The sequence below is a fragment of the Lissotriton vulgaris genome, chromosome 7 (genome assembly GCF_964263255.1).
Source record: "Lissotriton vulgaris chromosome 7, aLisVul1.2, whole genome shotgun sequence".
In the NCBI taxonomy this organism is placed as follows: Eukaryota; Metazoa; Chordata; class Amphibia; order Caudata; family Salamandridae; genus Lissotriton; species Lissotriton vulgaris.
In genome coordinates, this window is record NC_141695.1 from 1728969389 (window position 1) to 1728996094 (window position 26706).

A 26706-nucleotide genomic window follows, 5' to 3' on the forward strand; every position below is an offset into this window, starting at 1 on the left:
TTTAAAATATTTTTATCAAAAGAGTTAAAAAGAAGAAAAAAAATAGAAAATCATATAGGCAGCCACATCTGGCTGAAGGCCAAAATTGTAAAAGCACTTCTCCCGTGATCAAAGTCAGTGAAGACCAAAAAGCATTGGGGTGGATGCAAATGTTGATGCTGTTTGCAGTCATTAAACAACGGTTTTATATGAATTGTGAAAGTTTGTGTTCATTTTTGTGTTTTTCGTCATGGACAGAAAACTTCTTTTCAAAATGTAAGCAGATGCATTACATCATTGATTTCTATTGCTTATGCTTACAGGATATAACTCTACAAGGTGCAGCCAGAGGGATGGCTGCCTCCTGGGCAGAGGCATGTGGGGCTTTTGTTACAGATAAATGCAAAGCTGCTACATGGACTCCACCATCTACTTTTGTCACTCAATATAGACCGATGTGGGAAGTGTTGAGTCCAGAGTCTTGGCAACGGCAAAACCCTGAGCATTTGTATCTCTGGATTTTATGCATGTAAAAGATTTGTTTTGCATCAATTGGGAGTTGTTTATTGTGTCTCAGAGAATCAGGTTGTACTTGTTTAGCAATGGTATATTCTCATAGAATAAGCAGTGGTATGAGAAAATAAGTTGAGGAGGTAATGCCTCAAATACTTACCAGTAATCTGCATTATTCGGAAAACCCTTTTTCTCATACCAGTACTTATGACCCTCCCTTCCAGTTCCCATAGACACCCTAGATTCTCTTATATTGCTTGGGGATCTAAAGGAACTGCAGTGGATTACAGCCCTCCTTATTGCCATGTTATTAGGATGGAGAATATGTTTTATGTTGTGGTTGTGTCCAGCTAGGTCACATGGTGCCTGGGTAGAGGTTAGACACCTCATCGAGTAAGTATTGAAATGAGTTAAAATGTATTCTGAATAATGAAGATTACTGGTAAGTAATTGAGTCATGAACCTCGAGGACCTGGGGAAGGTGACAGAGGTACAAGGAAGATCCTGAGCTTTCAAAACTAGCCTCCAAGGGCTCCAGCCCACAGGGGAAGTGCCAGGTGGACTAAAGGGCCTGTGTGGCCCTGAAGATACAAATCTCAACACTTTCCAGGCCCCTCAACGTTGCTCCGGTCCAAGCCTTTGAACACCCATAAATATCGGACTTACAGTCTGCTCTTGACACCCCAAAAGTGTCTTTATCCCTACTGTTGCAAGCTTTCACCCTGCAAACCTACTCTCAACTTGAAGGAACCAGGTTAAGTGCCTGTTCTTTTTCACATTTGAGGTTAAAGTTTTGGAACTCTTTTTCTTCTGACTTAAAAACTTAATATCTCACAAAATCATTTTTTGAAAATCACTGACAACTTGGTTCTGCAAGTAAAACAGAACATAATCTCACTGTGGTTAAAATCCTTATCTTGGGGAATTAGTCTCAAGACAGTAGGAATAGAGTGCCAGAAGGTAGTGGTGGTCTCTGAGAATGACTGGTGTTGAGCATGTAATTAGGAATACAAATATCAGAGATGACAACTGCCTGCAACCTCTTCTGCCTCAGTGACCCAGGGGGGGGGACGACACTGCTAGATCTGAAAGGTGAAAGTTGAGAGAAGAAAAAGATACATATAGGATGACAAAGCTGGTGAACATCCGTGTGTAACTAGGAAGAGATTTGCACATAGTACTTCCAACCACCATTGACTGGTGAGACGAACGATCCCTAAATAGCATATGTTGGCTGGAGGGACATTTTCAGGCTCAGGCAGGGCACTATGGGCCATATGTATCAAGCAATAATGCGATCGCAAACGCCAAAATTGGCAGAATTTCGGCGTTTGCGATCGCATTTTTGCTAAATGGTATGTATGAAGCAAATCTGCGTGCAAAATAAGGAATCGCAAAATTTGCGATTCCTTATTTTGCGATTGCATTTAAGGAATGCAATTTTTGCGATTCCTTAAATGCAATGTAAGAAGCACCAAAAAAGTGCAATTTCGCCTTAAGGAATCACTAATTACCACCAACTTCAAGTTGGTGGTAATTTGCGATTTCTTTCAAAAATGCACTTTTTTGCATTTTTCAAAGTGCCATGTGACGCACATACATGCCCTTAGGGCATCTATGTGTGCTACATGTGCGCCCATGATTATTTCAGGGGTGCAACAGGGTGTCCTTTTGAGACCCTTGCACCCTTGAAATTGCATACTCAATTTGCGATTCGCTAATTGCTAATCGCAAATTGAGAATGTCTTTTCATTCATTCCTATGGGCCTCTAGGCCCATAGGAATGAATGGGGAGGTATTCCTTAATTGCGAATCGCAATTTGAGATTTGCAATTAAGGAATATGTAGGATTCGCAAAATGTATTGCAAATCCTACATACATAACATTTTGCGATTCTCAAATAGCGATTCGCAAAAAATCGCTATTTGAGAATTGCAAATTACTTTTTGATACATATGGCCCTATGTCTATAGGGATTTGTGTAATTGTGGGGTTTCTGGTTTCTATCAGTGACAGCATGGAGATAACCTGGAGTAACAGAGTGAGAGCTCCACCCACTTCAACATACTACTGAATCTTACACCATCAATCAATCAATCAATCAATCAATCAATCAATCAATCAATCAATCAGTATTTGTAAAGTGCACTTATCCCCAAAGGGGGATCCAGGAGCTGCCCACGTCTTCAGGAAATTAACTTCATGCTTTTTTGGAAATTAACTTTAAGCCTACAGAGGCACTCAACACTTCATCTCCTCATCCATTGGAACTGTGGGAAGCAGCATGCCAGCCAGGCGGGATTTTGACGCGGGAACCTACCTTACATGCACAGCGATGAAGAGATTGCTCACTTCACAATGATCGGGACAGGTTAAGAAGGAGTCTATGCTGAGCTGAAAGGATGAACTGCGGATAGGGGTCAGGATGTTATAGGCCAGCATCACCTGTGAGCAGAGAAGAAGGGAGAGGCATCAGGGAAGCAGTGTAAGAAGGAATGCTCTGTACATTGATATACATTGAGTGGCAGCACAGCGACTGCAACATAACAATACATCCCTGGCCTGCAGCTCATAGCAAGCAAACACAGACACTCAGACACAACTATCCTCCACACAAACACATAACACCCCTGCACATGCAGGCACATGTGCAAACTAATGGACAAAGGAAAACACAAAGGCATAGACAGTCATAGTCACACAGAGACACCGAAACACAAACACAGACAGGTAAGTGGAGATCCACAGTCACACAATCAAACACAGATGTTTGGACCTCTCATCATATTTAATTTTTCACTTTTTCAACAGATGTTATCATTTTAATTAACTAGAGTGTATTTTCTGAAAGATCTACATCATTGATTGGATATGCATCGAGGTATTCATGGATGTGTTAGCTCTCTTGTTCACTTTTTGAGAAGATTAGATATGGTTCTATTTCACAATCACACACACACCCCCACACACACACACACACACACTGCTCTATGAGAAGTTGAAGAAAAAGTTACTTACATAACTAGAGTTTTCCAGCTTGTTACCTTCATAGATCCAAACGCTTGCATCAATAAAGGATAGCAGTCAATGAAAATCTTCAGCAAGGAATGTTACAATAGCATGGTACTCATTAAAAGTTGTGCAATTAACAGTCTGCACAACGAATGTATGACGTTACAACACATACATTCACAACGCATACCATTTTTACAACGCAGGATCCATTACAACGCATGCCATTACAACGCATGTCTTTACAATGCAGATGCTATTACAACACATGCCATTACAACGTAAGTATGGGTAAGTATTTATTTTTATTTTAATTAATGGGAATGTAATAGTAGTGTAAATGTTGGATAGTGTAGGGGTTAAAATTACTATTCTAACTCCAGGGGGTGTAATAGTAGGGTAAGTGTTGGATAGTGTAGGGGTTAAAATTAAACTAAATACTTACCCATACTTACGTTGTAATGGCATGTGTTGTAATAGCATCTGCGTTGTAATGGCATGCGTTGTAATGGCATGCGTTGTAATGGATCCTGTGCTGTAAAAGTTTGGTTGTAATGGTAGTGCGTTGTGAGAGTTTCGTTGTAATGGCTGTTTCCCATGCACACCTGATCGTTGTACCCAGCAAAGTGCCAATGAAATGGAAAGGCTTTATTAAGGAATACCTCCCCATTCATTCCTATGGGCCTAGAGGCCCATAGGAATGAATGGGAAGACATTCTCAATTTGCGAATCGCAATTAGCGAATCGCAAATTGAGAATGCGATTTCAAGGGTGCAGGGGTGTCCAAAGGACACCCTGTTGCACCCCTGAAATTAATCAGTGCACATATGTTGCGCACACACATGCCCTTAGGGGGCATATGTGTGCGCAACATATGTGCTTTGAAAAATGCACTTTAGTGCATTTTTCAAAGTTTTTGCAAATTACTATGAAGTTCAACTTCATGGTAATTTGCGATTCCTATTAGCGAAATCGCTATTTTTTAAACTTTAATGCATTGCATTTAAGGAATCTCAATTTGAGATTCCTTAAATGCAAGCACTGTGTTCCTTCCTATAGCGCCATGAAGCCCTAGGGCGTACGAGCGCTTAATAAATAAATATTAACATTAACATTAACAGTAATCGCAATTTTGCGATTTCTTAATTTGCGATTTTTGCATTTGGGATGATGCATCCCAAATGCAAAAATACCGGTCACAAAGGGGTAGATTCTGAGAATCTGCCCGTTTGCGAGCGGATTTTACCTTGATGCATCTATGCCTATATTCAGCCTGATTATGTGGCCCGAGCTCTTATCAATGATGTGGAGAAATTGTGAGCCCTGCCAGTGCCCTGAGACTCCAATGACCAGATTTTCATTGCTTTTCAATGTATGCACATAAGCCACATAATGAACAAGGAGGTGGTTTGTGAGTGAAATTATGAATTATGTCAGCATTTGAAACCTATAGTTACAGGTTGGTATTTTGTTTCTCTAACATTGGATCTTTCACAGATTCACATGCTTGAATACAGATTAGGAAAGCAGTTTGGGAATTATAGTAGATGGCAGGACTGAGGCTTGCATGAAGCAAACAGATTCCATAGCACAGTCTATTCCACTTCCATCTCAGCCTTGGAATGCCCATCAAGAAAATTGTATTTTGAGAAGAGGTAGCTAGAAAGTCAAGACGCTGCTCTTCAAATGTCTTTAGTAAATACGCCAGAAAACAGGTCTGTAGTAGCTGCTACTCCCCTGGTATGAGTTCTCTGTGTGCATAAGCAGTAGAAACACCTGACACAATTCATCCAGAGGTGCCCTACTTTGTCAAAGCTCTTCCCTAGCTGGCTTGGCCGAAGGCCACAAAAGAAACTGACTAGCTTGACAGAAAGTCTTTGTTCAATCTATGTAGTATTTTTGGAATCTCGTGATTTTTTTGTGGCAAAATAAAAGACTGACTACCATGCCCTTTCAAATGAATGGTTGATGATCTAGGAGTTATGAAGGTAGGGTTAGGCCTGAGAATTACCTTATTTTTCAGGAAACATATATAAAAATTTTATATCGAAAATACCTGAATCTCACTCGCTTTTCCACCTATCATCAACAACAAAAACAGAGTTTTTCAGGATAAATGTTGAAGTGTGTCTTTCATCAAAGGAGCAAAAGCAGTCTTTTGTTCCCAAACTGGCACTAACTTATCAATTGTCGGGACTGTCTAATATAGACCTTTTATAAATCCCTCTATTAATCCTGATTAGAACATGGATGGTGTATGTGGCCTTCAATGCCAACGTAAAAATAGCAGATCCATGTACATGGCTGGTCCATATCTAAGACCCGCTTATATAGGAAAGGGAGGAATTGATGGGGCCATTGATAGTGGCTCCAGATTGTTAGATCGTAGCCAACCACACAAATAAGCTCATTTTCAAGGGTATATTACCCACCTGCAGGTAGCATAGCTACCTTCAGGCTTTTCAAACATCATCAGGAATTTATAAAGTACCAAACTCTGGGCCTGATTCACAAAGGGACTTACGACTCATAAAGTTATAAGTGTGGAGTCTCCGCACTCATGAATGAATCACTGTGCTGCAATGCTCAGATTCCACTCCGAGTGCGGATGTTCCGCCACGAGTGTGGAGACTCCGCACTCGTCACATTATGAGTCATAAGTCCCATTGTGAATCGAGCCCTCTGTGTCGTGAGCAGCCAGGCTGCCGGATGCAGTGATCCTGTATTGTAATTGGTACTGTTATATTCCATATAGGTACCTTATATAGGCGTAGGTAACATCACAATCTTTCACCTATAGCCTTCCCTACATTACATACATAAGGGTTCTTAGACACTGACCTTTTACCTAGATACAACAATGCAATCAGAACGCAGGTTTTTCCCAGGTTCGAGACTCATACATTATGCATGAGGTTTCTTGGAAGCACAGCAGGACTCACATCTCCTGTATAATATCTATGTTAAAGTTCAAGGCCGATGTCATCCTTTAGGCCGACACAGTAACACAGCAAGGTAGGACCCCTTAGAGAGACAGAGGAGACCATGACTTCCCGGCTGACACACTGACCAGAGACGCTGAGGTTCCTGCATGCAGACGCTCCAGCTAGCAGGGGCCTAACATCCCTCGCGGGGTGTCCAACTTGAGACCAGGACAGGGTCCCACATTCTCTAATTCCCAGGTAATGGGTGGACTAGATCCTAGAGGGATTCTTGGCATAACACCTACACAGATGCTAGGTACATTTCGGTCTCATCTAGTTAGGGAGGTATCTTAGGAGTACACACTTTCTTATCATGTGTTTTATGTGCTTGTATAAATTCATGATTACTGCAAAATGGTAGAACTGTACCATCCTTTTACTTTCGTAGTATTGCTAACCATATATCCCTGCTACTGTCTGATGGTTGTTGCAGCTCATATATTCTACACTAGAATAACAACTGTTCATTAAATACTTATTGAAATGCCCAGACTCTTTATTCTGTGTATCTCTCTGAGACAAACTAAGTGAGCACGAGTGACTCAGCGAAAAGTAGTGCACTGTTTCCACAATCCTGAGGGATCAGGGTTGTCATGTTCTGAGGTTGCCAGAAACTATTCCCTCCTGAGTAAGAGGAGATTCTAGTGGCACTGTGAGCTAGCTAATGCAAACAGGCTAACATATCCGGTGGGGATGCTCGGAAACAGTCTGCCACCAAATCCACAGTTTATGTTATCCGAAACGTGCAGATCCTGTTTTGTTGATACAGTAACTACACAACAGTGCCAATGGTGCCTAGGCCATGTTGGGACTATCAAGATCATCCGTTGTGGCTCCCTCCTCATCTTGCATAGCAGTCTGTGACTTGCTGTCATTGGTGGCAATGCATAAGAAAGGAGCTTCTAAAACCAATTTGTCGAGAATGCTCCCTCTTGGTCGTCTTACCCTCTCCACATGCCCGGGTGTTTAGAGATCCCATTGCGGTTTTCCCAATCACTGGAATACAAACAGCACTTGCTGACGTTTTATTCCCATTCGTGTTTGACTGTCAAAAATCTGCTCAGCGTGTCAATCGATCAATCAGGGTTTATAAAGCACTGCGAATCCCCCAATAGGGTATCCAGGCGCTCGTTGACAAATAGCGCTATATCAATGCGCAATACATTAATGGTTCGATTTGTCCTTTTCAAAAGAAGTCCTATAATTCATTAATGGTATATGTTACATCTCATACAGGTTTGAATAGGTGTTACATAGCCCATAGCATGAGGAATGTGATTAGCCTATAGACACTAGATGAAAAGAACATCTCTTATAGCCCAACAGGTTTGAGAGGACACAGGAGTGATTTAATTGGCCTAGTAATGCTTTTGTCATGGTGGCATTCCATGGCAAAAAGGTGAAAGCTATTTTCATATCAGCCAATAGACAAAGACAGGCGTTGAGAGAAGGCCACCGGACAATGAACGACGCAGAGGGGGGGAAAAATGGCTGGGAAAGCACAGTGTTCACGAAAGAAAGAAACGTTGCAGATCAGACCTTTCACTAAGTACAGGTTATAATTAAAGTCTTTTGTGTGGATTCTGCTGTAGATTCTCTTTAGAAAGAGCAAAGCTCGGAGGGATTCTCCCTTCACTCCGAATGCATTCGAAATTCTGACCCATGACAACCTCTCAAGGGAAGCGAGCTTCAAGGATCATGGGTAAAACAATGAGGTTGATAGGCTGTACTTAGTAACACGTTATGTTAAATGAGGCACTTCAAAATGATTAGCAGCACTTTAAACAAAATCACTGGAGGCAAGGTAGAGGGACTGCTGTCTGCAGGACCTTAATGCAGAGAGCACCGTGAGCCCCTCTGGCCATTGGCACCCTGGACCTAAGCCCAACTGGCCCATGTCAAAAGCCGGCCTGCTAGCAATAATCATGCAATTCAATCCGTAAAAGATGCAATACTGGAAAATTGACCGTTTTGTAGTCGAAGCCCGGCACCACCCATACATGTGGACAGGAGCTATGGGATGGAGCTAAGGATGACAGCTGGCTCAACAGTTTAGCATCTGCTCTTCCAAGCATCAATCCGTCAGTATAGCGAATGCGCGCCTTTGTTGAGTCTCCTCACTGCAATCTCGTTTGCAAGCTTAAATCCCACAGCATACAAAAAGGAAGTGAAACCCTCGAGCAGGACAGGAAGTAGAAGGGGAGGATGCTGGGAGCAGCTGTCGAATGATTTTACAGAGGACTCTACCTCAGTGCTTAATTTGAACCAGTAGTTTCCGGTGCTCAGCACCAGTACTTAATTGTCAACACTGGAAGGCGCAGTTTGTGTAATTTAGAGATGAGCAGAACAACAGTTGTTTAGTAATTCAATACACATTAAAGAGGACTAATACCTGCCACCCCTAGCCATTCTTAAAGCTTTGGCAGACTTGCACACTCTGAACTGTGACACTTGTAGCAGTGTGATGGTTAGTAGTTGTCTAGGGACTGTCATTGGCAGCGCTGGCAGGGGCAATGGATGGTGCAAGCTACAGTGGCCTCCTGACGAGGGCCCTGGCACTTATGATTTTATAAATTAAGCACCCCCCTTACCTGAACCATCACGTAAGACTAATCGATCTCTGGCCATTTTGAACATTGAACCAAACTAAATATTCAACTAGCACATAAGTAGGCCACTCTGGAACTAGGGACTGAAGTATGGTGGAAGCAGTAAGTAAAAAAAAAAACATTTGTCAAAACAAGCTTATTTCAAGAAACCATGCCCAATTTCAAGTATAGCTTTAAATGCTCTCATAAAACTATGTAACCAAGACTCCTAATATTCTTCTCCTTCTTCGGCCTCACCTTCCACAGAATCATTAACAACTGTGTACATAGTGTCAACTACAAACTAGGTTGTTTCTAGATGTTCTATTAATAGATTTTCTCATCATCCATCGCAATGAAAAGAATGAAAGGGGTGTTGGTACTTCATTAATGCAAAGCAGTGGCATCTAGATTTGTAACAGGCACTCCGCCCACATTTGTAAGTTTGCCTTCTTTGTTTTGGCACTGTGGGCAAGCTGTTACTCACCTATAATGTCTTACTTAGTGCATTTCATAACATACAGTTACAGAAGAAAGCCGGTCCCACAAAATGTCCTGTTCACCCTCAAACATGGCTTCCGTTTCTATAAATGGAATCATTAAAATAATCGCACCCGCCTTTCATCCTCCCACAAACACGTCACTCAGTAGCTGCTTTCAGTGAGCATCACCTCGACGTCAGCTTGAACAGCCCAAACCTACACCATGCCCATGTAAACAGCAGCTCCCTCAATAGACATGGAGCCCATGTGCACCGTTGCTTCACTCTGCTGCCCTCTTTCAGTAGAAATATGCAATTGCAGTCCTACAAGACTGGATAGGGCTATGCAGACAACTTACAGAGAAGCCAATCACTGGATCAGAGTGCTGTACTATCACCAGGGCCACTAGAATTATGTGGCAGGGGAGGGTCAAATTATGTGGTAGGGTTGAGTGAATTATTCAGCAAGAAAAGGAAAATTATGTGGCATTATGCGTCACATTTTGTGACATTATTTTGTCATTTCTAAGCTTGTTAAACACTATCAGGGCATTATTTGTACCTCACTAGTATGAGTTTAACACCCAAATATAGCAATACATTACAGAAAGGAGACCAGTCACCCTTTGCAAAGGACCTTCCACTGTGCATCAACGCATGTCGCTGCATTTTTACTAACTTTTGAACCGTTTGAGCTAGAAACAAATTGATTTAGGTTAAAATCTGCAGATTATGCGGCAAATGATGGCTAATATGGAAAATGCGGCAAAACTACAATGATGCGAAAATCTCTGCAACCGCACATTCGCATAATTCCAGTGGCACTGACTGTAGCTCACATTCTAAGACCTCATTTTACAGTGTTCCCATGTGTATCCAGTTACGGTGTGTACAGAAACCTGGCATTTGTGGCCAGGACATGAGCTGCGGAAGGCATTGCTACCCAAAGCCCAGCTCCCACCAGCAATCAGAGGAAATTTGAGACTCTTCAGAAGACCTGGTAGGATGATCTCTGCTGCTGGAATTGACCAACATTCTACAAAAAAGAAATAGAGCAACACTGGTGTGAGAGAGATCTGCCAATATTTCCACCTGCTTAGTGAAAATAAATGAAAGTTAATTTTATATTGAAAGTTTGATTCTCCCGCTTCATGTAGAAATGAAAACTGAGGCAGCGCACGCAAACTAGGCTGATGGACCGGGAACAGACAACTCTCTGTTAGGCGACGCATCTAGCGTAGAACACTCTACCACTGGCTCTTCTTCAGGTTCCTGGTGATAAAAAGCATCAGATGATCAAACTATCTTCACAGAGAGCATTGAGCTTGGCTTCCATCACCAGAAGGCAAGCTTAGAGGACAGGCTCTCCTAAGCATCCACAAGGCAACAGCCATAGGGCATAGGAAACAAGCATTGGGAATGTCAATAGGTCTGACCTTTTGCATTACTAGATGTCCCTCTCAGGTCATAAGCAACAGCTTGAAGTCATTCATTAGGCTGCAGACCTTCAAGACTCTACTAAATTCACCTCGGCCGGAAGCAACTGCTTAAAAAGTCCTTCACAAAGCCGCAGTACCTCGAGTCGCTCCTAGAAGCCACTCTCGAATCAGTTCCGACTGCTTTAAGTCTTCACAGAAGTCTCTAGCAAATCAGATGCAATTGCTATACACAACCTTCGCAAAGCTAAGGGTCCGGCTTCAACATATCAATTTATATATACCATTTTGCTGCTCTAGTGAATTGTGCTTGCTTTCTATAGGGGGAATATGCCAAAGTTGGCTTATAATTAAAACACATGCACACATATACATGCATAACTATGTATATGTGTGTATTCTACTATAGATTTGTATTGAGTGTGGTACAACTTTTTGAAACCTACAGTACATCAAGTCGTTACCAGAGGTTCCTCCCAAGTCGGATGTGAAATCCTCAAGAATGTTTCACAAAGTTGTGGCACCTCAAGTTGTTACTAGAAGTTCCTCTCAAATTATATGAAAAAGCTTAGTAATTATTTCAGTGATCTGCTGTATCTCATGTGGTTATAAAATGTCCCTCTTGAATAGATGCAAGTGCTACAAATTCTGTTTACACAGCTGAGTGGGTATGGCTTCAAATACATTTTCATACACACTTTTGTTATTTTAATGATTTGTGCTTGTTTTTCTACAGGATAAATAGTTAATATTACAGATGTCAATGCATAACCGGATTTCTACTGAAATAACAAAACCTTACCATACATAGCTACAGGCCATGAGAAATACAAGTGTCTGAAATTTCTGACTTTGAAAGGCCTTTTTTTCAGGTGAATGTGTACATGTGCACAAGCAAAATGTTTTCATGCAGAGCGGAAACATCATCCGCAGAAGGGCAGTCAGAGGATAATGGGTCTGAGGAAGAAGAAGAAAGCCTCCCAAATAAAGCTCCTGAGCCCGACACGGTAGTAAGGAAAAGACATTTCAGGCGCAAACGAAACCAGCTTAAGTTAGTTCATCATATTTCACCGAGCTCACATGTTCCTAGTAATGACCACAGAGCCTCCAGCGCATCTAATGCATCCAATACCATCTCACCCCAGAAAGATGACGCCGGAAGCACAGGGGATAGTAAAAATCCTACTTTGGTATCGATACTAAACTCAATCAAGGCATTCCAGGAAGAGGTACGGGCTGACAATCTGACCGCTAAGACTGCTTCCAAAAAACTTCAAAGCGGGATGAGAAAACTTAATAAGGCCTGCACAGATATTGGTGATAGGCTAACTATGTTTGAAACCAGGACTGAGATTTTAGAAGGGGAGGCCGCAGAAGCAAAGGAACAAAGGACCTCACACGAGGCATGCCAGGTAGACATAATGACTAAGCTGGAGGACCAAGTAAATCGGCAACGCCATAATAACCTGCGACTTCTAGGAATTCTGGAGGGAGTTGAGGGGAAGGACCCTAGAGGCTACATAGTAAAGCTTCTACAAGCTGCGTTTCCCTCAGAAACTGCCTGGAACTGGGACATAGAAGTACAACGAGCGCACAGGTTCCCCTTCAACTTGAAGAATAAAAGGAGCGAAGGCAACCTTAATGACAAACCTAGGGTCTTCCTTGTATTGTTCGGAATCTTTCTTTTGAGACAATTCGTCTATGACAAGGCAAGACCCAATGCACAGAAAGAAGCTAACAGGGTCAAATTTTTTGCTAAACCGGATTTCTGCCATGCAACGGTGGAGCGCAGATGGAGATTACAGCAATTGATCACCCCGTTCCAGCAATTAAATGCCCAGGTCTATTTAATGAATCCTGCCAGATTAAAAGTAATCATTGAGGGTAAAACGAGGGTCTTTCTATCTGAAATCAAGGCCGAAGAATTTCTAAAAGAAGTTAAAGATAGAAGATGGAAAAACTGAACTGAAAACCCTATGACTATATGACTAAGATAAGATAAGACATTAGCACATGGGGCGTTTTCTAATGGGTACTTCTAAGTATAACCTGGGATTTCACATTTAGAATACTTGTCATTTAAGAATGGCTGGGTGGCTGGGCCTCACTCATGAGCACCATCAAAACGAGTCACCTCGACTGCTCAATCAGGGAGGGGGTGGGGGGCACCCAAGAGAAACTTAAGGGAAAGAAACAGGGACACCAAGGGCACTAATGACACAAAGGGTACAAAAGACATGGAGGGTGCAAATAAACAGGAGGCATCATGTTATAAAATACATTTCAAGAAAGTCTTACACAAGCAAAGGGCAGATAAGGGGATCAAGAATTGGCAAGATCTTATAGGGACTGAAAGAACTTGGCAAGATCTTATAGGGACTGAAAGAACTATTAAGATAAGATGACACAGTTATGCAAAATTAAAATTCTGACTAGCAATATATGTGGCTTAAATGATCAAGCTAAAAGACAGAAGGTGGCACAGGGCCTACGCTCACTTGGTCCGGATTTGATATGCCTCCAGGAAACGAATGTGATGGGGACACAGAAGCATCTTTTTTCCTCACTGGGTTATAAGGTAGTAGCAGCCACCACACAGGGGGTCAAAATAAAAGGAGTAGCAATACTCGCTAGTCACAGACTTAAAGTGCCGGTGGATAGAGTAAAAACAGACTCTTATGGCAGATGGGCTATTGTAGGATGCACTCTTGACTTAAACTGCAAGTTTACATTATGCTCAATATATGGTAGTAATTTAGACGAATCAGGGGTCTTAGATTGGTTAACAGGGGAGCTAGCCCACTGGCAAACACCCATAATATTGTGCGGGGATCTGAACTTAAACCTACCCGTGGGCTGGAGATTGAACAAGGACTGGAGATATTCGGGAAGGAAGCCAAGGGTGTTTCAATCACTACTGAATTTAATAGAGACTCATGGTTTGCGGGATGTTTGGTCTGAGCTAAGAACTAATCAGGAAGGGTTCACTTTTTTCTCAGCTCCTCATTTAAAACTCACAAGAATAGATTATTTCTTTATCTCTTCATCACTGATTAGCTCTTCTAGCGTAGACCTAATACCAAGATTTATGTCAGACCACAATCCTCTGATACTACACCTGGATGGCCTAAAAACTGAAAATAAGAGCACAACCTGGTCATTTGAGAAAGCACTGTTATACGATACCAAATATCAGATACACATGAAGAAATGGATAGAGGAGTTCTTGGAGATAAACGAAGACTCCGCACCCCTAAAGGTGGTTTGGGACACTTTCAAGGCTGGGGTCAGAGGGGAGACTCTACGCTTTTCTGTAAGGAAAAATAAAGCTGAGAAGAAACAGGTTCAAGAACTACAGGAGAAATTAGGGCTAGAAGAAACAAAGCTAATGCAGGCAATAAAAGCAGGAGAGATGGTCGATGAAATCCAACACGCAGTCGCTGTTATAAAAGCCAAGATTGCCTCAATTTTTGCTGAAAGAATGGCGTCCAAATGGGCAGCTACCAATGGGAAACTGTATGAATGTGGGGAACATATTGGACATCAATTGGCACTAACAATTAGACAACAAACAACTTTAAACACAATAGCGGAAATTAAGACAGACACGGGGGGCAAACTAAGGATCCCACTGAAATACTTAAGGCTTTCAAAGACTATTATAGTAAACTATATACTGAGGAGGATGTAAGGCCAATAGGAGATCGGAACCTGAATGTTACAGGCTATTTTGATTCTTTAGACACACCCAAATTAAATTCAGTTGAGCAAGAGCAGCTAGAAATCCCCCCCTCCTGGGAGGAGATACACAACGCCATTAAAGGCCTTCCAGATGGAAAGGCGGCCAGCCTTGACTCCATCCCCGCTGAATTCTATAAAATCTTTGAAAATCAGATAAAGGACATATTCTTTGCAGTAGTAGGGTCAATATTTGGAGGCACATTACCACCAGCCTCTTGGTCACTAGCAAAAATTATAATTTTTGCTAAAAAGGAAAAATCACCTCTAGAAATGGCCTCTTATAGAACAATCACTCTAATTAACACCGACTCAAAAATATTTTCCAAACTATTAGCCAATAGGATCTGACAAAACATTCAGAAATTGGTCACTAACTGGCAGCATGGGTTTATCCCAAACAAAGGAACCACAGAACATGTTAGGAGGGCAATTATGCTAATGGATGCAGCAAAGGTAACAGGGGACCCGATTGCTTTAATACTATTAGATGCTGAGAAAGCATTCGATCGGGTCTCCTGGTTATTCTTGTGGGAGATTCTAAAAAGATCAGGCTTTGGGCCGATTATGATACAGGCAATCCAGGCATTATACCAAAAACCCAGGGCCCAAATCTTGATTAATGGAAATTTGACCAACCCAATTACCATCACACGGGGTACCCGGCAAGGATGCCCATGCTCCCCCCTACTGTTTGCACTGTACATAAACCCACTTATTATAAAAGTTTTAGCAAACCCAGAGATTAGGCCGGATGTCAGACAAGGAGTAGAGACAAAAATCCTGGCATACGCTGACAATCTGGTGATAATTACACCAGATCCCGATAAGTCCATCAGAGCCCTGGAACTTTACACACATAAATTTGGAGAGATATCAGGTTATTTATTAAACAGAGCAAAAACCCAGGTAATTATAAATGAAAACATAAGCTGGTCCAGCCCCCTAGTAGTTACAAAAGCCAAGTGTTTGGGGGTAAGCATCACTGCAAATCTAGACGAAATAGTGGGCAATAACCTGAACCCACTTGCTAAGGATACCAAAAAAGCATTAAAAAGAATCGATAATTTACACCTAACGATAGTCGGCCGAAGCAACGTAGTAAAGATGACCTACTTCCCAAAATTACTATACTTTCTTAGAACTATCCCTCTGGAATTCAGTGATGCTATCCTCTATCTATTTGACCAAATTTTTAGCCAGTTCATATGGTCTTACTCTAATATAAGAAGGTCTTACAAATGGTTATCTTTACCAAATGAAAGAGGGGGGTGGGCGTTACCAAATCTTAAACTCTATTATTGGGCGGTGGCTTTGCAGAATAGTCCTTGGCTACTGGTCGATGACGACATACAGTCCGCCTCAGATCTTCCATCTCCCTACATATCTTTAATTGGAGGGAATGCTCGAGGAATACCATGGAGACAACTCGAATTTGGTTATTTCAAGCGGGTGCGGTTTTAAATATCTACCGAGTTTTTACTAAAGTACGAAAACTGGTAGGACTAGGCAGACTAAATTACTCTACTCCAATCAAAAATAATGCTACACTTCCCGCCATTTTTAAAGGATCATATCTTAATAAATGGTACAACGCGGGGGTTGCCAAATTGGGTGATCTGATTAATCAGGAAGGGGTTCGGACCTTTCAGGACATTAAAACAAGGTTTCAGATAGACGAGAGCCAATCATTTCAATATTATGCGATTAAAAGCTTTCTGGAAGACAAGACTGGTGGACCAGCTGGATTTAACAAAAATGTCATTATGGATAGACTGAGCTCTAGTAATCCGCCAAGGATAGGAACCATCTACACCAGTTTTAATGATAAAATGCCGGATGATTTGGAAAGGATTGGACTAAAGTGGCAAACAAAACTGAATATCGAGCCAAACATTTCCACACATGCTCATGATCGGTCCCAAAAATTTCTACTTTCCACAAAACTGCCGGCACAGTTTTATAAAACGGCTTTCTTCTTATACATTACACTGGGCAGGATAGCTAAATGGGGGAATGGGGCGGGGACTGTATGCCCTATACAGCAGATCAGACGCATATGTTTGCCACCTGTATTAAACTAAATCCACTTATTCAGCAAATTCAATTATTTGTAGGGACGGTTTTAGAGCAAAGGATACAACTTACCCCGGCCGAATTACTGTTAGGGTGTGATGGCAACACAAGACCAGGGAGACCATTTATCTTTGTAGCTATGACTATTTATAGAATCTGCATTGCAACATACTGGAAAGACCCCAACCCGCCCTCATTCACACAGTGGCAGGCCAGACTACAGGCGACTTATAAACTGGAAAAGGCAATTTATGCAAAAAAAGGGAAAAAGGCCAGGAAGAAGGGCCTCTTGCTCTGGGAACAGCTAGAGAAATGGGCAGAGGGTACACAAAGCTGAATTAAGCTGTATGCTAAAAAATATATTTTTTATTGTATTCCCTTTGAAGTTATGTAGTAGTTTGGCATTAGAAAATGTTTGCTTCTCATTTTGCTTTTTCTTTTGTACCTAATACCTTTAAACGTATTCCCTCTTATTGTTTGAAAATATAAGACTAAATGATTGTAAACAAATACTGCGAGCTGGTGCCGGGGGTGGGGGGGTCTTGTCAGAAGTGGAGTAAAAGTATAACCTGTATATTGTTTATTTTTGAAAGAAAAAAAATGCAAAATGTTTTCTCTCAAGGTGAAGCATCCTATAGTTGAAAGTGGTCTGACTCATTGTTTCATTCCGTGTGCTGTCTTGCAGGGAGCATACTCTGAGTACATTTGAGCATCTCAGTGGATAAAGAGGGTTGATTTAAAGGGCCCCAATATTTATGTATTTTTATTATGATTTGTTTGGGGAAAAAAAGGTTTTGGAGACAACCAAGACTGTCTTTAGGCTGAACCTAATAAAACCTTCACTGTCCTCATCGGCAGATCTCATCTCCAGCTTCCAGACAACTGTTGGTTGGAAATGTGGGCTGCGCCACATGTGTCCTGGAATGCAGTCTGGAGTGTCTACCAGGCAGCATCTTTGGCCACCAGAAGAGCTCACGCCAATGAGATGAGCTCCTCTAGGGAATGACTCAAGGCTCCATTTAAAGTTTGGTGGAATGAAAGCTCTAAGGTTGATGATCCCTGGTGCTCTTGACTTGGCTTCCTTGCAGTTCCTTCGATTCATTTAGAGTTGGGATGCATCAGGTCTAAACCGCCTGAGTCTTCCCAGGGCCTGCGAGTGTTAACCTTTGCCAAGGTAGCCCAGAAGCTGGTGTCTTGATGACTGTCTGTAAGAGCATCCAAGCCGTACCTCCAGATACTTGAGGCACAGGGAACTCACACCCTGCCCATCTGTACCTCCCTCACATACCCCAAGAAGAGACTTCAGCGGTGGCACCAAGCAGTGCCATCCCAAGCAATTTAGATTTACCTATCTCCTGGGCACATAACGCTGAAAGCTGAAGCATTCTCGCACAGCCGAATAAACGCTGCAGCGGGTGAGTGTTTGTTGTTTCTTGCCGCCATTCCCGACCCATCAGACCCACCCACTTGCGCTGGCCACGCCCCCTGCGCCAGGCCATTTAAACACGCGCTGACTGCAAGCGCCACTCTTACAGAATCCTCCTGAGGCGAAAAGCCGGGAGCCTAGGTAGTGAAACTTTAAAAATTTTTATCTGTGATACTGTGTTTTTAGATTTACCTATCTCGTGGGCACATAACGCTGCAAGCTGAAGCACCCTCGCACAGCCGAATAAACGCTGCAGCAGGTGAGTGTTTGTTGTTTCTTGCTGCCATTCCCGACCCATCAGACACGCCCACTCGCGCTGGCCACGCCCCCTGCGCCAGGCCATTTAAACGCGCGCTGACTGCAAGCGCCACTCTTACAGAATCCTCCTGAGGCTAAAAGCTGGGAGCCTAGATAGTGAAACTTTAAAAAAAATGTATCTGTGATACTGTGTTTTTAGATTTACCTATCTCTTGGGCACATAACCCTGCAAGCTGAAGCACCCTCGCACAGCCAAATAAACGCTGCAGCGGGTGAGTGTTTGTTGTTTCTTGCCGCCATTCCCGACCCATCAGACAGGCCCACTCGCGCTGGCCACGCCCCCTGCGCCAGGCCATTTAAACGCGCGCTGACTGCAAGCGCCACTCTTACAGAATCCTCCTGAGGCAAAAAGCCGGGAGCCTAGATAGTGAAACTTTAAAAAAATTTATCTGTGATACTGTGTTTTTAGATTTACCTATCTCTTGGGCACATAACGCTGCAAGCTGAAGCACCCTCGCACAGCCGAATAAACGCTGCAGCGGATGAGTGTTTGTTGTTTCTTGCCGCCATTCCCGACCCATCAGACAGGCCCACTCGCGCTGGCCACGCCCCCTGCGCCAGGCCATTTAAACGCGCGCTGACTGCAAGCGCCACTCTTACAGAATCCTCCTGAGGCAAAAAGCCGGGAGCCTAGATAGTGAAACTTTTAAAAAATGTATCTGTGATACTGTGTTTTTAGATTTACCTATCTCTTGGGCACATAACGCTGCAAGCTGAAGCACCCTCGCACAGCCGAATAAACGCTGCAGCGGATGAGTGTTTGTTGTTTCTTGCCGCCATTCCCGACCCATCAGACACGCCCACTCGCGCTGGCCACGCCCCTCCCACACCCTTTCCACTCCCATAAATTATGTACATCCAGCGGAAGCGCAGCGGGCGCGACAAATGCGCGCCGAAGGCGCGCTTAAGGCAAGCTCGTCTGCGCTTCCGCTGCTGAGGCCGGGCCATGGGCTACCCCCCTTGACCCTACCGAGCCATGCATCGCTCAAACGCCGATTTCGCTGAAATACACCCCCGACCAACTCCTAAATCTTAGGTCTTTGGCAACCCTGCCACATTCCATACCGTATTTGCTACATACCAACCCTATGGTAGGTCCTTATAAGTGCCCAACTTGCACTACTCCTACCCTCCTGGCCAATCCCCCCTTCCAGGTCTTAGCTGCACTTATTAACGCACGCTCTGTTCCTAAACATAAAACTGAAATTTCAGAATTCATTGAGTCGCCTGATCTAGATCTCCTTTTTATTACCGAGACTTGGGGTGATGACTCTTCCGGCCCGGATTTTAAAACAGCCACCCCTGAAAATTACTGCGTACACAGACTAGACAGAATGAAAAGAAAGGGGGGATTGATAGTCATAATTTACAGGAACTATCTCAAAGTTAAAATTACTGAGCTTAAACACTATGATTGTGAGGCCTTGTCCTTTTCCATCTGCCTCTCTGACAATCAATCATTCATAGGTATTTTACTCTACCGCCCGCCCGTGTCTAGATCTAAGTTCCTCAGCAATCTTAATAACTTAATCGAGGTCACAGCTGTAGCTCCTCACTTCACCATATTGGGAGACTTTAATTTCCACCTTGAATCCACTTGTGACCCCGATACCTCGGCGCTAATTAACGATCTATTAGCAGCCGGCCTCCAGTAAACTGTCAACCAGCCTACCCATAAAGCCGGACATACCCTTGATGGTATATTCACTAGTAATCCACACATTGTGGTCTCAGAGGTGATCCCTCTTATCTGGACGGATCACTCAGCAGTTTGCTTTTCCATTAAACTTAAATCCATTCCTCCTTCTACCGTATCATCTTCTCCTATCTCCTTCAGAGAATGGAAAAACATCGACACTTCTCTTCTTGCTTCTATGTTGTCTGACAGCATCATCACTACTGAACAGGATCCGTTACTAGCCTCCACCATCTCAACAGCCTAAATTTGGTTTGTTATGCGCTAGCACCCTTAAAAACCTCCCATCGCAGTAGAAAGCTCCCCTTGGCCCCTTGGTTCACAGATTCCCTTTGTCTTCAGAGACAACATTGCAGAAATCTGGAAAGATACTGGCGCCGCTATTACAGCCCTACAGATAAAATCCCATACAAAAGCGCCCTCTCCAAATATAAGAATCTTATTATCTCTGCAAAGACCGATTACTACACCTCCCAAATCAATCAGGCAAAAAACTCAGCAAGACAACTGTTTCAGGTAGTTACTCAACTTTCTAATCCCCCTACCCCTCGTCCTGACGTCTCACAATCCCTCTGTAACTCTGTTGCTGAGTTCCTTGAAGACAAGGTTACCTCTATTTTCTCAGCCTTCACCCACTCTGTCCCCACTACCACCACCAACCAACGGCTGCCCATTAATACCCCTATCTTCTCGAATTTTGAAGCAGCCACTGAGGAACAAATCAGACACTTAATTTCTAGCACAAAATCAGGATCACCCTTAGATCCTTGTCCCCCTGCCATCCTCAATCTCATCCCAGAAGCCATTTCCCCCGCATTGACGAACATCTGCAATGCTATGTTCAGCACTGGCTTATATCCCTCAGTTTGAAAAGAGGCTATCATTAAGCCACTTCTAAAAAAAAACACCCTTGATCCCCTTCTCCCAGCCAGCTATCGACCCATTGCATGTCTCCCTTTTCCTGCAAAATTATTCGAGAAAACTATGAATATACAACTTTCTAAATTCATAGATAAAAACAACCTACTGGATGAAACCCAATTCGGGTTTAGACAGGGTCACGGAACCGAAACTGCTTTACTAAAAGCGGCAGATGAAATAAGGATGACATTGGACAAAGGAGGAGCGGCAGTATTGATACTACTAGATCTCTCCGCAGCCTTTGACGCGGTCGATCATGCCACCCTGATCGACCGTGTCTCAGCAATAGGCATTCACAACAAGGCCAAAGAGCTCCTTGCCTCCTTCTTAACGGACCGCTCACAGACAGTAAAAATGGGCCATTTCACCTCCCGTACCTTCACCCTTCCCTGCGGAGTCCTACAGGGATCCTCGCTAAGTCCGACACTGTTTAATATTTATGTTGCGGACTTAGCGAGGGTGATAAAAACTTACGGCATTGCCCTGACGACCAACGCCGACGACACTCAATTGGTGCTATCGGTGCACAACGATGGTGCATCAGTTGCTGCCAACTTTCAAGAAGGAATGCTGGCAATCAGTTCCTGGATGTCATCAAACTGTCTTAAACTAAACTCTGACAAAACAGAGGTGATGACATTCGGGAAACTGGAACCTACTTGGTCCCCCCAATGGTGGCCAACTAAGATGGGATCCCCACCAGTACCTGTTACTAAGGTTCGTAACCTGGGAGTTACGTTTGACAATAAAATGTCCTTCCATCATCATGTCAACTCTGTGGTTTCCTCATCCTTTTTTTTCCTAAAAAGGATCAAAAAACTTCTACCCTATCTTCCCACTTCAGCTGGCAAAACCCTAATCAGCACTTTGGTCTTTGCCAAAACAGACTACTGCAATGCCCTTCTTCTGAACGCCCAGAAAAATGTTCTTAACAGGCTGCAGCTAGTTCAGAATGCCTCAGCCAGAATCCTACTGGGCATCCCTAAGTTCTCCTCGATCTCCCCTTATATGCGACAACTGCACTGGCTCCCAGTCAGGAGCCGTCCAAAATTTAAGGCACTATGCATCGCCTACAAATCCATCAACAATTTAGGCCCACAGTTTCTTAAAGACGCCCTCCGCCCGCTTGACAATTCAAGAACGCTTCGCTCTTCCTCTGCCCATCTACTCAAAGTCCCACGAACTAAAAGAGCCAACTGGGGTGACAGATGATTCACGATTTCTACAGCTAAACTCTGGAACACACTCCCCCTTCACATCAAAACGGCCCCTACACTCATTAGCTTTAGGAAGAAACTAAAAACCTGGCTTTTCTCACGTTAAATTTCTGCCATAGCTATTGTTCTGTATACTGAGCGCCGAGACACCTCCGGGTAGTTGTGCGCTATAAAAATCGCAAAAAAACATAAACATAAACATATGGATATACAAAGTGCTTAATTTGTAAGAGATGACAAAAAAGAGTTTAGTTGCAGAGGCCTCCAGTTGGATGGAGTATGGAATCTCAGTACTGTGTGAAAACATTTCCTTGGCATGGTAAGATTTGGGACAATTTCATTGGGCCTCCCCAGGCATCACTTACCTGCACAAACGCACACCCGTTGCCCTCAGCGGACACTCTGTACATCCCTGGGATCTCCTTCAAGGCCGTTTGCTGTACCCGTAAAGAGTTTCCATCATTCACTGCAAACGGTCGAAAGAAATAGTTCGGTCCTCTGATGTTCAGAGTCACCTCAGATTTGTATCGGCGCATCTGGGCAGCATACTTGGCCATGGCTTGGAGTGCCACAACTGTGTCCTGCAGTCAAGGGGAGAATTGATTCACAACAGCTCTGAAAGTTTACAGACCTGTAAGCACAATTCACACACTGCTCGTGGGGTTTGTTCAACAACCAAATCATTGCTTTCACATTCCACCTTCGCTAAAGCTCAGCCCCACATTACACAGTATTTGGACCATTTCAAGACTAATGTCTAATGCATGCATTATCTTTGCCTAAACTCCTTAAAATTATATATTTTTCGACTGGTGCACAGATTCTTGCACTGCTTGTATCACAACTACACGCGTGTTTGAGACACTCACTACTACTTTTACAGCCGTTTGTTCCAGTGCAAGGGTGCACTCTGCATTAACTGCAATTCACAATCAATCTCACAGCATGGTTGCAGTTTGGGCTCTCATCACACCTGTTTGAGACACATGTGAGTGATCACAAGGGTCTAGTTACTGCTTTTCAAAGCATGTGCAGCCAACAGGCATCACTTTCATGTACAGTGATGATCTATACACTCAGGAACTCACTGGCTACCATTCATCCATAGTTTCAGTGCCAGTACGGTGCTGGCCTGCAAACATGCCCCCTCTTGCTGGGAGAGGTAGCAGGCGAATGTTACCTGTGTGGAGGAAAAGCCCCCATAGATGTTCTGCTTGCTGGAGAGCCAGCTCATGATGGCCGCCGCTTTGTCGATGTCAATCTGCGACCTGTATTCAATGGAGAGGTACCCCAGTAAGACGTAGGCTGTGTTCTCGACATCGGCTGACACAGTGTGGCTCCGGACGTCATCAGAGTGGCCCCCAGAGGTGCTTGTCCAGTGTGTCTGTCCACCTGTGTCACAGAGCAAGAAGCCAGGCATGTGTTATTCAAAACCTCCACCATTGTGCCAGTCACTAAGCATGTCATCTGCCACACCAACTTGTAATGCATATAAGAGAATAAAAGAGACCTTCGTAATAATGAGATGAGTGCCTTCTGGTTGGTTGGCGTTAGAAACTCTTCCTACGCACCCCATCCCTTCTCAACCAGGTGGTTGACTCTATGGTCAATCAATCCAGATCCATTAGTTCCCTCCATCAGTGATTGGAATTCAAGATAAGCCCCCTTGTTTAAAACATCTTGTTAAGTTGTCACCCAGTGTACAACAGAAAAAAGGCAGGTGTTTACCCAGTCCTGGATCTCTAAAAATCACCAGCAACAGGCATTGTTTGATGTCAGCCTTGGTTTTGAGATTCTTTTGTGACATCATTCACCGTATAGCGCCTTTAAGAGATGCAGCGTAGGTTAATGATGCTCCTATTTTTAATTGCTGCGTGAACATGCTGCACCCTTGAGTACAGTTGCTTCTAATGGTATAGTGATGCTTGGGCATTATCTTGCTACGTGTTGATTCATGTTGCCTATTCAAAATGTCAGCTGCAGTAACGCAATGACGTTTCAATAAATTTACTGAACCCCTTGTCATGAGGTAGGTCACAATAATGGATGTTTATTTAGCTATGTAAACTTTGCAGGCAATATTTATTAGTGAGCAATCATGCTGATGTGGAAGCGTCCATTTTGGATTGGGAACAGGTCATCCATTTTGATTCAGGATGTTTGCAGATTTCAGACCAGAATGGAAACTGAGAGTTGGAAGATAAGTGCTGAGTGGATTGTATTGCAGATATGTTTCCCTGTGTCTTGTTTTATTCTGGGTGAGGCTTTGGGTTATTCTCTCTGTTTTATCATATCAACAGGTTTTACAGGACATCCTCTTCGATGAAATGTCTCTTAGACAGATGGTGTCTTGCTTCTTCATGTGATATAGATAGGATGTTTGAGACATACATAATAAAAGTAGAATCTGTAGTGCAAAATTAAAGACATCAAAAAGCAGCTAGTAACGTGCTGTAAAAAGATATTAGAATCAGTTAATATAAGTCATACTAAAGGAAGGCTGTTGAGTTTGTAGAAATATGCAGCGTGATTCTATCTTTTCTGGAATGACCTTACCATGCAAACAATATACATGCTCCCGTAAATATCTCTTCTCTGATGATAAGTGTTAATTTTAAAAAACAGGAGAAGGAAAAGCCAATTATCATTTACTTGATTAAATACCTGTTGTAATTATTCTCAGTGACCTGCCTTTCAACCTGAATGCTGGCCCTGACACGAGGCAGGAGGGCAGGATGATTTTACAACTCAACTGGAATCCTTTATTACAGTTGAGCAGCTGCATCATTTCTTTATTACAGGTGACTATAGATGTTAATACTAAATCACTATATTGCTTGCTTATGTTTTGGTTATATATCCCAGGAAATGTATCTTGCAAATCTAGAGACTCTAATATTGTGAGTCAACTCTGCAAAGGGTGAAGAGAGTGTTTCGAGAATAAACAACACTTAGCTCCATGGAGGGCCCTTGTGAGGGACCCAGCTCAGATTATAGGTTCACAAAAGTATCATGTACTTACCTAAAAGAGGTGTGCCTTCTCTTTGCAATGGCAGGGGTGAGAACTACACTCTGGTCTGAAGTGCTCAGGGGCACTAGGGTCACACTGATAAGCAGACCTCACTTTACCACACTATAATTGTGTGGTAGTACCTGAAAGAAATACGGAAGAGGAACCCCTTTGAAAGGAATATCTCATATACACTCTGGGTCTGAGGGCTCAGTGGACAATTACAGGTTTCAGTTCCTCCGGGTCCACTCAGCCTTCCATCATGCTGAGGGTGATAGTGTAAGTACTGTGTTACTTCACAATAATCGGTGAAGATAAATCACCACTGGGTGAATATCTGCTTTACCAATACCATTATTAAGTTGGTTTGTAGTCTGGGTTCCTGTACACTGATTATCTAGTTACAAGAATATAGTGACCAAAATATCGAGGGCCAAAATATTGCAACTTATCCTATTTCTGCCCTGCAAGAGCCACCCCAATTTAGGTTGGTTAGAGCCAGGACTTTGAGTGTGTGGCATGCTCTGCTCTCCAGCTGCTCTCAACATGCTCCACTCAACATACACATTCAACACCTAAGCAGCTGTATATCTGTGTATTTGAATGACTGCATGCTACTGACAACCTTTTTGTCCCCCCTCCTACTATAGAATTTGGCCTCCACCTCGAGTGCCTGCGCCGAGGGTAAAGTGCTACTAGCTCACCTGACTAAGCGGGTAAGCATCACAACTAATTTTCAATATTTTTCGTGCAGCCACGTTTACACTGACATGTATGCATGTGGCACTTAATTCAAGGAGTGCGTGTAGAATGTATTAACCATTATTTCTGTAACACTTGTCTCTTTTCAGGGACAACGATGACCAGCTGACCTCTTGGTTGGTTCATGAACCCACTAGTTGGTCGTATCCATTCTAACCACTAACTAGATTGGGTATGTGTGGTCTTTGCACTTCCATGTGGTTCTGAAGAAAGCTCATCACCTCTGTGGAGGGCTTTACGGCTGAAACATGTTGACCAGCTAGAGATCATGACAGGTTGAATCTTCTTGCCATAGCACATACATTTTTAATCCTGAGCCCTGGGTGTCACATTAAAGCTTGTTCTGACATACCAGGTAGTTAGTTTTTCATTCACTTGCACGTTCCTATCCACACTACCTCCACACCCGGCTTATCTGAAGGTTACCTCTTTACCACATCAACAAAACATCCCTGAGCTCCTTCCTCTCAGAGATGGGGTTGTAGCCCGCACTACGACTAGGTTCGCAGTACGAGGAGGTTACCCAATGATGAAGCATGCCACCCACG

The 26706-nt window shown here is 43.2% G+C and overlaps 1 protein-coding gene across 1 annotated transcript in view; it reads right to left on the reverse strand.

Annotated features, from left to right (window-relative positions):
- The window catches only part of LOC147706476 (alpha-2-macroglobulin-like protein 1), a 312029-nt gene that overhangs the window by 65397 nt on the left and 219926 nt on the right, over window positions 1-26706 (reverse strand). Inside the window, exons 30-32 of the mRNA XM_086929615.1 lie at window positions 23567-23778; window positions 22752-22967; window positions 2814-2938 (exon numbers count right to left, since the gene is read on the reverse strand). Of these exons, the coding sequence (XP_086785741.1) occupies window positions 2814-2938; window positions 22752-22967; window positions 23567-23778 (553 nt within the window). The remainder of the gene's footprint in view (window positions 1-2813; window positions 2939-22751; window positions 22968-23566; window positions 23779-26706) is intronic.